General features: G+C 43.4%; 1 protein-coding gene across 1 annotated transcript in view; it reads right to left on the bottom strand.

Moving 5' to 3' along the window:
* The window catches only part of LOC144763964 (uncharacterized), a 725,263-nt gene that overhangs the window by 138,996 nt on the left and 572,554 nt on the right, over positions 1 to 13,713 (bottom strand). The window contains exon 8 of the mRNA XM_078650044.1: positions 2,917 to 5,195. Within this exon, the coding sequence (XP_078506170.1) occupies positions 2,917 to 5,195 (2,279 nt within the window). The remainder of the gene's footprint in view (positions 1 to 2,916; positions 5,196 to 13,713) is intronic.

Here is a 13,713-nt window from a genome sequence, read left to right as displayed (position 1 = left end):
TTTGATTGCACCTCAGGACAGAATGAGGTCGCTTTCAGCCATCCTTGGCGCCTCAACACCGCTGCTCCAGCTAGTTGTCGGAATCCTGTCATAGCGACATCCATTGCACAGTCTATAATTTCTGATGCTGATGTTTGACCCTCCAGAAGAATTGCCTTCACCTCCTCTTTGGATGCATCAGGCAATTCAGACAGATATGGGGCTATATCCGCCCACAATTGTCTATTGTAAGGCCCAAGAAGCGCTAGGGCATTTGCAGCTTTGACAGTCATTGCCGACATTGTGGAAAATCGTTTTCCGATGTTGTCCAATTTCCTTCCCTCTTTATCCGGCGGAGCCGATAAAGGCGATGAGGGATTCCTGGAATTCTACTGCACCGCCTGCGTCACCACCGAGTCAGGTTTAGGATGACCTGTCAGACAGGCCGGTGCCGTATTTGGAGCTTTGTATTTCTTGTCCAAACGAGGGACCACTGGCGAAACAGAGGCGGGATTTTGCATAATTTGAACTCCCTGTGTCCAAACATACTCAATAATAGGAATTAACCTTGTTGATTTCTTGAGAGGTTCCTTGAAATCGTACAGGAAGCAGTCCTGCTCCTGTGAATCCATTGTAATTTGGAAGCGTTTAGCGGCCCTTTCTACCACATTATGGAAACCACCGATGTCAAACGGCGGAGAATCTGAGGTTGCGGGCACTGGAGATGCGGGGGAAGGTATAACGTAATCCTCCCACTCCGCATGGACAGATTGATCGTCCTGCAATTCACCTTCCTCTTGTTGTTCCTCTTCTTCTTCTTCATCAGAAGACTGAGGACTTGGCAAATGCACCGTTTCTTTCTGAATAGATAAGGGCGGTGGTCGCGGTCTTGGAGATGGAGCTGCTGTTGAAGTTGGAGGAGCTGGAGATTCTGGGAACCTCTGCTTGTAATCCTGGATGAGGTAACGCAGATGCGTAACTAGGGATGCTGGAAGACAGACCATAGGTGTAGGCGGTAGATGAACTACCTCTTCCTGAGCTTCCTCCTCATCTGAGCTCTGGCATTTGACATTCAGCTCTGAGGGGCTAGTTGCCATCTGGAACATATCCCAGTCATCAGAATCCTCATCTTGAAGGAGACATGCTGGTAAAAGTTGCACACGGCGGGGAGAAGTTAACTTCGGTGTCAGCGTCCTTTTCGTGATCTTTAGACGCACAGAAGCTGTTTGAAATCCAGAATCACTCAGCGTCAATGGGCCAGTCGACGGTGTGATCCTCGACAGAGTAGTGCTGACAGTTGTCATAGCCTGTGAAACTGTTTTCGACAGGGTCGTCGTCGACGGTATAGATGCTGCCGTCGACAGTGTCGTCGTCGATGGCATAGATGTTTCCGTCGACGGTACCTTCGTCGACGGTGCCTTCGTCGACGGTGTCGATGTCAATGGTGATGATCTCGTCGTCGGCGAGGCAATCGTCGGCGGGATCTTGGGCGCCGACGATGATCTCTTAATAACTATCGTAGACGATAAAGCCTTACCCGCCGTCGACGATGGGGTCGTTGTCGTCGATGAAGATAATGACGACGATGCCGTCGTCGTCGAGACTGTCATCGTCGACGTAGAAACATAAGCAGGAGATACTGCTTTCTTGGACGCTGAAGATGTCGTCGACGATATCGCCGTCGTCGACGGCGCAGGCTTCTTGAAGGTGTGAACCTCTTTCTCAGAAGCTGTCTTTGTCAAGGCCTCTGAAGACTTTCTTGGTGTCTTCTTTTGAGGAGCGTCCAGAGGGCTAGGGGAAGTCACCCTTGGCCTTTTCAGAGATGTTTTTGAGGAGACTGAAGAGCCTTCACTTCCCTCAGAGGAATCCAAATTATCTCTATCTTTAAGCCTTTGGAGCCAGATTAAAAAGCGTCCTTCTCGGTCTTTGAGAGTTTTGGTAGAAAATGTTCGACATACCTTGCAGTCCTTAGCTGAATGATCAGGATATAAGCAGTACAAGCAGTCCTTATGTTGGTCATCGATGTGAAGTCTTTTCTTCCCACAAGAGCCACAGGCTCTAAAGAGACCTTTCTTAGGCGTGTCAGCCACAGTGTATAGCTTTCACTTTTTGAAAAATATTCCAAATGCTGAAGAAGAAACTGTGAATAAACAAACCTGAGCAGAACTCAGGGGGAGACTCCCTTAGCACAACGTGCGGTAGAAAATCTGAGGGACTGTGGCTCCAGCCAGGAAGGTTCTAGAGGGAGGTGACAGCTGATTGGCTCTTTTCTAGAGTTTGGTCCTTTATACAAAAGGACCTAGATATGTTACTAAGGTGAGGCCTTTTGGCCTACTATTCTCTATATGTCTACAGGACATTACTTATTTATGTGCCGGGGACTCCCATCTCGACGGCGGGGAATGATTCAGGCATGTGAATCTATGAAAGACACCCATAATACTGGATAAAAGTTATTTACCTTTGATAATGCTCTTTCTGGTGAATGTTCAGGCTAACCGCAGACTCCTCACCGGCCTCCTTCCTTCCTGTTCTGTGGAATAGAATCTTACTCATCTAGAAAGGTCCCAGCTTAGAAATCTACTCACTGACACAAACAATTCATTTTTGGCCTCCGCATCCAAGTATATGGATTGGGTGAGAAAGAAACTGGCGGCGCACTGGGGCAGTGCCGATATGTTGCTCCAGTCGTCACTTCTAGGGCATAGCTAAATCGACATGGAAGCGTACAACACCTACTACTAACTTGCAGGCTATGTTGAAAAATCTTCCAGATCCAGTCAGGTGCCTGGGTATATTCTAAGTTGATGACTCTGCAGTTAGATACAGTATCTACTAGAAAAATTGTTGTAGAAGGTAAGTAACCTATTCATGCATACAAACAACTGCATTTAATTTGTCTTTGTGTATTTGTGTGTTAATTACGTAAAAGCATACCCTGATCCAGCTTGTAGTTGTTTTCTTACATAAATAGGCAAAGTAGCATAGATATCCTTTTCAACCTGGAGTCCTGCCTTGGTGAGATGGACACATTTTTCTAATTCCTGCGGCAAAGTCTCAATTAGATTACCAGTCAGTTCCAGATACCTCAGCTGTGTCAGATTACCCACTAGATGCGATAATCTGGTAAGTTTATTGTGAGACACTATAAGTTTTTCAAGGTTAATGCATGTGAACAATTCATCTGGTAGCATTGCAATATTATTATTAGATGCAACCAAATATTTCAATTCCTGGAGCTGACCTATCTCGCGAGGGAGTTGCTGAATGCTATTAAAGGAAATATCCAGGTTACTTAGCTTTTTTAGATTACAAACTGCCGTATTTAGGATAGTGATCAAATTGTTGTTTAAATAAAGGCTCTCAATGTTGCTTATCTGTCCAATGTGATGAGGAATGCTGGTAATTCTGTTCCTCGAAAATTTAAGAGAAGTCACCTTTTTGAAGTGCTGCAAACTGACCAGCTCCTCGAGGGATTTGAGACTGTTGTCTTCCAAATCGATTCCTTCTAGGTCGGGTAAACTAAAAATAAAGTTTGGAATTTTATCCAGCTTACACTGAATAAGCCCCAGGTAATTAAGTTTTTTGAGCGCCTTAAGGCTGGCAAGAGAAAAAAGCTTATGACCCTCATTATGAATTAATAAAGTGTTGACTGTGGCTGCCAATTCCAGTATAGGGGAGGGGATTGACCCCATTGAGAGCTTAAGATATAGGAACTGCAACTGCTTCAATTCACGAAATGAATGCAAGTTGATGCTACCTCGTTCTCCTTGAAGTTTTCCATGCAGATACAGCCACTGAAGCTTGCCCATGTGATACAGCCAAGAAGGCATTTCCTGAGGGGATGAGAAACTTATCTTTAAAACTAACAGATTTTTCTTTAGAAAAGCAAGTGCTTGATTGTTCAACTTTATATTACAGTTGTTTAACCATAATTCGTTTAGGTCTTTCAGTTTAGAAATACTTGAGGGGATTGTCATGTCAACTGACTCTAGCTTTAAGACTTCAATTTCATCTAATTCATACACCTGGCTTGGGATACCAGGCATCATATAAAGATGCAGTTCTGTTTTTCCCTGTGCATCGATAGACAATGATTGTTTCAGTTTATCAATTGTCCAATAATTGTTTAAGTTCATCTGGAGCAACTTGGTCTCACTCACATCAGACAGAAACACTGCAAATTCTCGGGAATACAGTCTATCATATTGGTCAATGAGATGAAGTAGGAAGGCAAAGTCGTTGATTACATCAGGAATATCGTCAATGCCCGATTCTTTGCGGATCTTTTCAAAGGAGTATTCTTTTAGATTGCTGTGAAATATCCAGTAGAAGTTGACAAAACAAAGGCAGGTGTAAACGGCAAGTAAGAACAAATAAACTGTGGACATCAAATTATTCATGCGCGCCATTCCATAGACACAGAAATGGTTTACAAACCCTGTCATATTGAATTCGTCAATGCAGTGGGACACATGCTTCATTTGAGGAACAAACACGCAGATGTAAACGATAAACACGATGGATTCAAAGACTCTTAGAAAAGTCTGTCTCTTGTACATTTGATATAGAATATCTCTTTCCTCTGTGTGAATTCGGAATTTTTTCACGTGCTCAAACAACGCTTTGGCTTGTTCTCCTTCCTTCTTGTCAAGGATTTTTTCAGGCTTGCTCTGAACTTTTGAGTCAACTGGAGACGTCCTCAGGGCCATTTGTAATTTGTCAGCAGAGCTGGACCCTTGTAATCCGCCAGTAGGGCTCCCTTTACCTTCATTTTCCATTGCATAGATGGAAGGCATTCCTGCTTTGGGGTTCTTTGACATGGCAAGCCTTATTGTAGACTGTGGGATATCCTCATACATCGTTGCAGATAGGGCTTTAGCAGTCCAGGGGGAATTCAGGCACTTTCCCAGCACTGAAAGAAAATGTTCAATTTTTGAACTTGTTCCTGGAAATTTGAACCAGAAATTACTGCTAGCGAGTATAACTAATGAGTTTATCAGAATGAGATAAGGAAAAAATTTAGTAAATGGTCTAATATAATTATCAGTGCACCATGTGTTGATGAGGGCAAAATATTGTATATCCAAACTAGTTTTGAACCCTCTAGAACCTATGGTATTTTTTATGTGTTCCAAATGAGTAATGTTCCAGGTGTTCTCCGGTATTGATAGCCAAGGAGGTACTGCCACACAATAAAGCTTTTCATATGAGATCTACAAGAAAAAACAATTTTATTTAGTTCTGCTAATTGTTTCCAATACATGATAAAACCACATTATATAAATAAAGTTTTACTAGCCAACTTGAATGCAAAAAACGTTTCTTTACACTTGCCTCTTTAAGAAGCCATGGTTTACCTGATGTTACATATCTCAAGATTAAACAAGTCAATTACTTGTCATTACAATCTCAATGCTGGCATATTTTATAGATTTACATGCTAAAATGATTCTCCATTGCAGAAATCTTAGACCCACAGTAACAGCATCATATGATTCTAACGTACCACAACATTTTAACCAGTCACGTCAGTAGCACAATCGCCTCATTTGAAAGACCCAAATCTCAACTAATGAGGTGAGATTGCATTCAACTCCATGCTCCCAAATGCCCCCATTCCTCTGGTTATGTGCACAAATGTGAAAGGGTACGAAAGATCGATATGCCACTGACTAGAGAGGATTAAGGACTGCATGTTAATATATGAAAGATATCAGCACTTGAGGACTGTACTTACAGGTAACCGCAAAATTGGATCATTCAAAGATTCATATGGTAAAATTAGAATACCAGAAAGTACTGTATATCTCTGCACACAACAGAAAGAGTTAGTGGGAGATGGAGAGATAGCCTCGCCTTACTGAAACAGATGACAAAGAAGAAAATGAGTTACTTACATGTAAATGTAGATCTCAAGAATTGGTATTTTTCCCAGATTTACATGCTTGAAGCCTTCCCCATGGTCTAAGTGGGAGTCCCACTGTACCATAATAAAACAGTGTGTGTCATTGTCAAAGGCTATAATGGTTATGACTATCACTTAAATCTCCTATGTATGTACATTTAAAAAAGGAACAAAACTCCAGGCAGTCAGGCAATAGCACCCTCTGGAATATTCCCAAGAGAGGCTGGTCCCTAAGATTTTCAAGCACAAGAGGGAATAATAATAATTCTGAGCTATAAGGGGACCCTCCCAGGGGAGAAGGGTGGATCGCATGTGAATCTATGAAAGATACCAATACTGGAAAACCATAGTTACAGTTAAGTAACTAATTTTCTTCTCCAGTATTGGACCTTTCATAGATTTGCATGCTTGAATCAGAATGGCAAGCTGTTATTGTATTACTATACTTCTCATAGCATTAGCACAAATAGCAGATGGTGGATACAAAAATTAAGACAGAAAAATATCCATATGCAAGTAAATAAACATTTCATATACTATAATTTGTATAAATACATAGGCAAACACATGTAACTAAAAGAGGCACATCTTACTGAAATAAGTGGCGTAGCACCGCTGTCCAACAGTTGCATCACTGTGCTCCACCGATTTCAGGCAATAATGTTGCGTGAATGTATGCACAATCTTCCAAGTTGCAGCACAGCATATTTTCTCCAGAGGCACTCCCACAACCAAAGCAGTTGAGATGGTAGATGCCTTAGTTGAGTGCGCCCTGGTTTTAGCATTTAGTGGGTTGCCAGCCTTTGAGTGGCAGTACTCGATTGTGGCTGCAATGTGATGGCTTTCTTGACTGGGGCACCCTTACAAGTGTATCCATATGAGACCAACAGTTGGTCAGTTCTCCTGACTTGTTTAGTGCAATGTAAGTAGAATTTTAGACATCTCTTGATATTTAGTGTATGCAGAGACCTCTCTGCTGGTGATGTCGGATTTAGGAAGAATATTTGCAGTATTATAGGTCCATTGAGTTCAAAATCTGAAGGGCCCTTGGGGATAAATTTTAGATTGGTTCTGAGAATTACAGAATTGTCCGTGAAGCGCAAGAAAGGTTCTTGAGCTGTAAAAGCATGTATCTTGTTTACCCTCCTGGTCGAAGTCAGCGCTATCAGCAGTTCAATCTTCCATGAGAGAAACATGAGGTCTGCTCTGTGTATGGGTTCAAATTGACTCTTCACAAATTGAGATAGAACTATCTTCAGGTGCCAGTCGAGGCAAGGAGCCCGTGCTGGACGAAAGACTAAACAATCCTTTCATAAATTGTTTGATGTTTCTGCTAGAGCACAAAGAGAGAGAATTTGGGGAACGTCTGTATCTTGATATCACTGCAAAATGCACCATAATGGATGGATGCAACAATCCTAATTGAGCAAGCGAAAGGAGATAGGGTACTGTTCACGTGATTGTAGAGAATGTGAGCTTGATTTCTGGCACCATAGGCAGAAACTTTTCCATTTCACCCTATATTTTTTTATCGGGGCATCCACCCTTGCCTTTGAGAGAATGTCCCAGCAGTCCTCAGTGATATTCAGATGTTCAAATTCATGGAATTCAGGAGCCATGCGCATAAGTGGAGAGAAGTCAGGTCTGGTTGAAGGCACGTGGCACGTGCTAATCCTCAAGAGTGTTTGAGATAGTTGCAGGTGAATGTGCTGGGATTCCAATAGTAGGAGAAGCTCTGTGAACCAATGTTGTCTGGGCCACCTGGGAACTGTGAGGATGATTCAACACCCCTCCAATTTCATCTTGCTGAGAACCTTTGGTATTAGAGGTATCAGGGGGAAAATGTAGGCATAGATCCCGGACAATCTGATTGAAAAGGCATTCCCCAAAACCCTAGCTGTGGATTCCAACTTGCATAGAACTGGCATTTGTGGTTCTCTTTTGTTGCAATGGGATCTAGTGCTGGTTTGCCACAGAGAGAGGATTCTGTTCAGCTCCCATTTGTGTCAGCTATTCCTGGTTCTGCTTAGGATGTCTGCTAGGAGATTGCTTTTCCTGAAAACATGTTCGGCCTAAAGAGTTATCCTTCGTGTTGTTGGCCAGTTCCAAATTTCCTGAGCTTCCTTGGAAAGTGGCAATGATCTTGTGCCCCCTTATTTGTTCATGTAGTGCATGCTGGTGGTATTGTCTGTGCAAACTAACACTGAAGACCCTGCTATCCTTGACAAGAAAGCTTGGAGACTGAGCCAGATGGCTTTGCCCTTCAGGCGATTGATATGCATGCTCTTCTGGATTCCAAACCACTTTCCTCAGATTTGCAGGTCTTGCAGATGATCGCCCCAGCTCTATAAGGAGGCGTCCATTGCTGTTACACAGTCGGGTATTTGAGGTAAGCCTCTTATAGTTGGGTGGTTTGCGACCACTATCTTAGTGCTTCCATCACACCTGGTATGATCTTTGTTAGGTACTGGACCAATCCTTCTGTTTAAATACATTGTTTTTGTAGCTCTTCCTGTAACGGTCTCATCTTTAGGCATGCAAGAAGGACCAGATTGATTGCCCAGGAGCGATTTGAACAGACGCACTGAAACTGACTTTTTTCTCAACAGTTACAGAGCTAGTTCCTTGAGCTTTCGCAGTCTGTCCTGGGGTAGAAAGGCCTTATCTTGGATGGTATGTTAGGCTGTACCCAGGAATATCATCGTTTTGAAGGGGATAGTTGTCGATTTTTGATAATTTCCAGTGAGACCAAATTTGTGGAACACTGTTAGGCAAGCTTCTGTGAACTTCGACGCTTGACAAGTTGTTGGTTTCTTTTATCAACCATTTGTTGAGGTAGAGGAATACCTGATGACTGTCTTTCCTGACTGATGCTGCCACAGGGGTTAGGCATTTTGTAAAAATGCAGGGAGCTGGCTTGAGACCAAATGGGAGGACTTTGAATTGGTAGGGAGTGCTGGCTACAATGAAACATAGGGATTTGCGATGTTATCAGTATATGGTAATGTGGAACTATGTGTCCTGTAAATCCAGAGTTGTCATGTGGTCTCTGTGGTTTGGGAAATACAGGATGTCTGAAAGAGTGACCACATGAAAGGACTGCTTCCGTAGATACTTGTTTAATTTTCAGAGATCCAGAATGGGTCGCCATTCCCCTGTTTTCTTTTTTATTAGGAAAAAAGGTGAATAGAAACCCATTTCCTTCTTGGGACGGGGAACTTTTTCTCTTGCTCCTTTAGCTGGCACGGTTAGGGCTTCTTTTCAGAGTAAGTGAAGATGAGATGGATGGCCTCCCTTTGGTGGAGTGGTTAGGGGCCTCTTGATAAATTCCAGTGTATGTCCATAGGTGACAAGGTCCAATACCCACCTGTCTGATGTTATTTGTCGCCATTGCCGAAGGTAGTTAAAAATCTTTGCACCCAGAGTTTCTGAAGTGTTGGAGGTAACTGGCATCTGTGTGAGGCCACTGTTTGCGGCTAGTGTCTCAACCCTGGTGGGGTCTGTTTCCTTCTAGGCCCCTGTTTATTGTCTGCTGCTGCGGATGGTTGGCGATATGGCTGCTGTTGGAGGACCTATATTGTTGGAAGGGCTGGTCCCGCAGAAAATGCTGATATCCTCCTCTGTATGATGGGAAACCTCTTCCACGTGCTCCACAAAAGGGCACTTTCTGAAACTGCAAGGTGGCCAGAGATTTAGCAGTGTCAGTGTCTGTCTTGGTGGCCTGAAAAGGATTTCTCTGTCATAGGACATATCAAGAATGTTTGACTGCACCTCTGGCAGGAAAAGTGTTGTCTTGAGCCAACCTTGTCGACTTTAAACTGCAGCTCCCGCTAGCTGCAGCAATCCAGTTGAGGATATGTCCATTGCACAGTCAATGATCTGTGATGACGTGTGTTACCCTTCCTGCAGGATCATCTTCGCCTCTGATATTCTGTCTTCTGGCACCAGGTCTATGAGGGCGTTAATGTCAGACCACATCTGTCTGTTGTATCGACCCAATATGGCCAGAGAGTTGGCCGTACAAATTGTGATGGCAGACATGGTCAATCAATCAATCAATCATGGGTCTATAGAGTGCATGCTACTTACCAGGAACGGGTCTCAAGGTGCTGAGAGAGGGGCGGTTTCTGCAGATCCTGGAGGAACACTGAGTTCCATCGAAGAGCCAGGTCTTGTGGTCCTTTAGAAACTCAGGAAGGGATGCAGTCTGTCGGAGGTGGACAGGTAGAGAGTTCCATGCCTTGGCTGCAAGGAGAGAGAAGGAGTGCCCACCTGTTCTGCTTTTCTCGATCCAAGGTACAGTAGAGAGGGAGAGCTGAGCCAAGCGGAGAAAGTGCTGGGGAGCGTGGCACGCAAGATAGTGGTTTAGGGTACCGGATCCGGTGTTGTGGAGGGTCTTGTGAGCATGAGTGAGAAGCTTCAAGATGATTCTCTTCTCGACGAGAGCCAGTGTAGGGTGCGTAGGTGTTGGCTGATGTGTGCTGTGGCTTGGAAGGTGGAGGACTAGTCTCGCAGCTGAGTTCTAGACGTTCTGGAGTTTGCGGGCGAGGTTCTTGTTGATGCCGGCGTAGAGTGCAGTGCCGTAGTCCAGTCTGCTTCTGATGATGGCGTGCTAGACAGTTTTTCACTGTTCGGGGGGATCCACTTGAAGGTCTTTCGGAGGAGGCGGAGGGTGTGGTAGCAGGAGGGGGTGATGGCGTTGATCAGTCGGTCCATTTTGAGTTCGGAGTCCATGATGATTCTGAGTTTGCATGCGTGGTCCGTGGGGGTGGGGGGTCTCCGAGGGTGGGAAGCCACCAGGTGTCGGTTCAGGCATCGGGGGTGGGCCGATGAGGAGTACCTCAGTTTTGTCCATGTTGAGTTGAAGGTGGCTGTTCTTCATCAATCTATATCACCATTGCTACCATAGCTAGGTTCTCGTGATTTTTGTGCCCTCTTCCTTATGTAATCTCTGATGGGGATGTCTTGCACCTATTTCTTTAGCAGCACTTTAAAATCATAGTGAAAGCAGTCAGACTGCTTGACTGATATTGGCAGGTGAAACCTTATTGCAGCCCTCTACATCAAAGTTTGAAATCCCCCAATATCCTATGGAGGTGAGTCCACAGGCTGTGATGAAGGAGGTGATGGAGTGGTAATCAAGTAACCATCCTATTTGTTGTGGGTTGGTTGAATCTCAGAAATGTTGCCCGCCTCTGATGACAATGGATCATCCCTAGGAGGCGCTGCGATGTTCAATGCTGGTATCATCCTGGTTGTTACAGGTGGAGGTATGCACCTTGGGCTTCTGGGAGACGGAGGTGGAGCAGTAAGCTGATCTCTTGGAGGTTCCAGAAACCTTTTACAGTAGTCTTTCAACATTGTCTAAAGGTCTTGAAATAGAGACATTCCTTTCTTCTTGGATTAAAAAATAGTCCTACCAGGATGATAGGGTATCCAATACTTAGGATTTCTTTAGTACGCATAATTATGAGAAACTTGAAGACGCTTATTCTTATGAGGTATTACTCTAATCCTGTATAAAAAAAAGAATGGCTAGGGTGGTGGTTGTCATCAGACAATAGTTGCTTATTAATCAAAAAATGGAAACAGTATGAGATCTAATAGCCTTACTATTTACTGGTGTCATTGGCACACACAGGCTATTAGGGTATAATAGATATATTCCACTGGACTTGAAAATATGTAAGATGTTGTAAATGATTTGTTGACCCCTTACCTTTTGTTTGATATAGAACTATCGGACACACTAGAAGTGTAGTGTGTCTTATCTAACGGAAATGTCGCTAGACTTGCTAATAATTGATCAAGGACACATGTTGTTGGACCTACGGAGGACAGAGTCTGGACCCATTTTTTACAATGATGATTGGTACGTAAGCCCGACTCTTGTGGCTCTATGACTCATTATAGGGTAAATTGTTATATCTCAGACTTTAGGATAATATGAATGATCCTGTCTCTTGCTATTCGTGGTTCCTTATAGATGGCTACACTGCCGACCATCTTTTGTAAAGAAACATACTTTCTACTGTACTTGTTCAACAGATCTTTTTTTGTAAGACGTCACCATTCCCTCTTACTATCTTCTTTTAGGCTCTCAGGTGCAGCAGTCCTGGCATGAAACTTCAACTTATGGTTGTCTCTCATTTTTCAACTTGTTACATGTATTTTCTTTGTCTCCTTCTTTCAAGCTCTTCTTTCTTTGTGGTGATTTTTTGGTGATTTTGTGTAATTAACTAACCTCTGTCTAAGAATACTGGGCACTTGTATACTCTCTAACTTCAGAATCATGTTTTTCAACTTTTGAGTCTGATACATTCAGCATACTTGGATTTTTGTTTTAGGTTTTGCTACTATAACATGCGTAGATATTAGATTGTCATTATGGTTCAAGATACATATGCTTGGATATTTAGCATGTAAAAGCTGTTTGTAAAACTCCTCCTGTTAATACAAGCCGTTTGCAAAAATTTGCTAGTTGAATCAAGCTGAATGAAACATTTCCTAGCGATCGTAACAGAAAGTTTCAATTCTATTAAGGACTCGGAGGCGAGGATTATGCTTCACTTTCTTTGCTTTATTCCAATAGCAGCCATTTTAAAACTTAGAACTCAAAACACATTTCCCAAACACCCAAGGGAAAGTGGTTAACAAAAAAAGAAAGAAGGGACAACATATCCCTCAGTCCATGTGACAAATCACAACACTGGGTCTGAAGTATACTTCTTCTTTGATCCCTTGCTCATCATCTTTCTTTGCGCAAGTTACGCCATTAGATTGCCTCTAGCTGTCCTGTTTCTCTGCATCTGCTCCTGGAACCAAAAGACAAAATCAGGACTAGAAACCTATATCAAGGCAAAACTTGCAAGCAAGGGTATTGATATTATTAGACTGTAAAAAAAATAGAACATGCTGTACCGAATAAACCAAGCACCCTAAACTTTAGCAGAGTCATAGAACAATACAAAAAACAGCAAGCTCAAGCAGTAGATATCAACCAGAAAGGTATATACTTACTCCCGTAGAGATCCATGGGTGTTATAATACTCGCCTCTGAGTCCTTAATAGTATTGAAACTTTCTGTTACGATAGCAAGGAAAGTTTCATTCTATGTCAGGACCAGAGACTTTGGATTATGCTAGTTCAAAGCTTATTTACCTCCAAATGTGCCATATCAATAATAGGTTTGAAATAAAACCTTTTAAAGGTGGAGTCTGAGGACCAATCTGCTGCATTCATGATGTCTTCTAGCCTCGCTCCGAGTGTGAACGCTTTGGAGGCCATTGCTCCTCGTGTCGAATGAGCACCAAACTGGCGGAGGCTAGTGCCTGCCTCTTGCCTGACCCAACGCACCCAACATGCTATCGTCGGGGATGAACTCGCCTTGTGTGGTTTCCGGAGAGCAATCAAAAGTTGTCTCTCCCCTGGAGGTCTGAGCTCCAAAGACATGTCCTCATAAGCTTTCAAGCAATGCACCACTCAAAGCTTAGGAGAGTCGGGAAATGCTGGGTACTCGATGACTCAAGTATGGCTCTTAGTCCTACGCTTGATGGTAAAAGACACCCCCGAAAGAGAAAAAACCCTACCTGTAATGTCTAGGGCTCGCACATCAGAAACCCTTCTGCATGATATCAGACAAAGGAGCATTGCTTGTTTTGCTGAAAGTTCCTTTCTTGACAGGTACTCATTAGCCTGCCAGGACAAAAATAAATTAAGCACTCTATTCACATCCCACAACTCCGAGTACCGAGGTTCCGGGGAAGCGAGAAGCGGAGACCTCCCAGGAGCCTGCAAACAAAGGGATGTTCCCCCACCGGTTTGCC

Source organism: Lissotriton helveticus, chromosome 1_1, assembly GCF_964261635.1.
Source record: "Lissotriton helveticus chromosome 1_1, aLisHel1.1, whole genome shotgun sequence".
Classification (NCBI taxonomy): domain Eukaryota; kingdom Metazoa; phylum Chordata; class Amphibia; order Caudata; family Salamandridae; genus Lissotriton; species Lissotriton helveticus.
The sequence above is the reverse complement of the archived record's forward strand: the minus strand, read 5'-3'. Positions and strand labels throughout refer to the sequence as shown.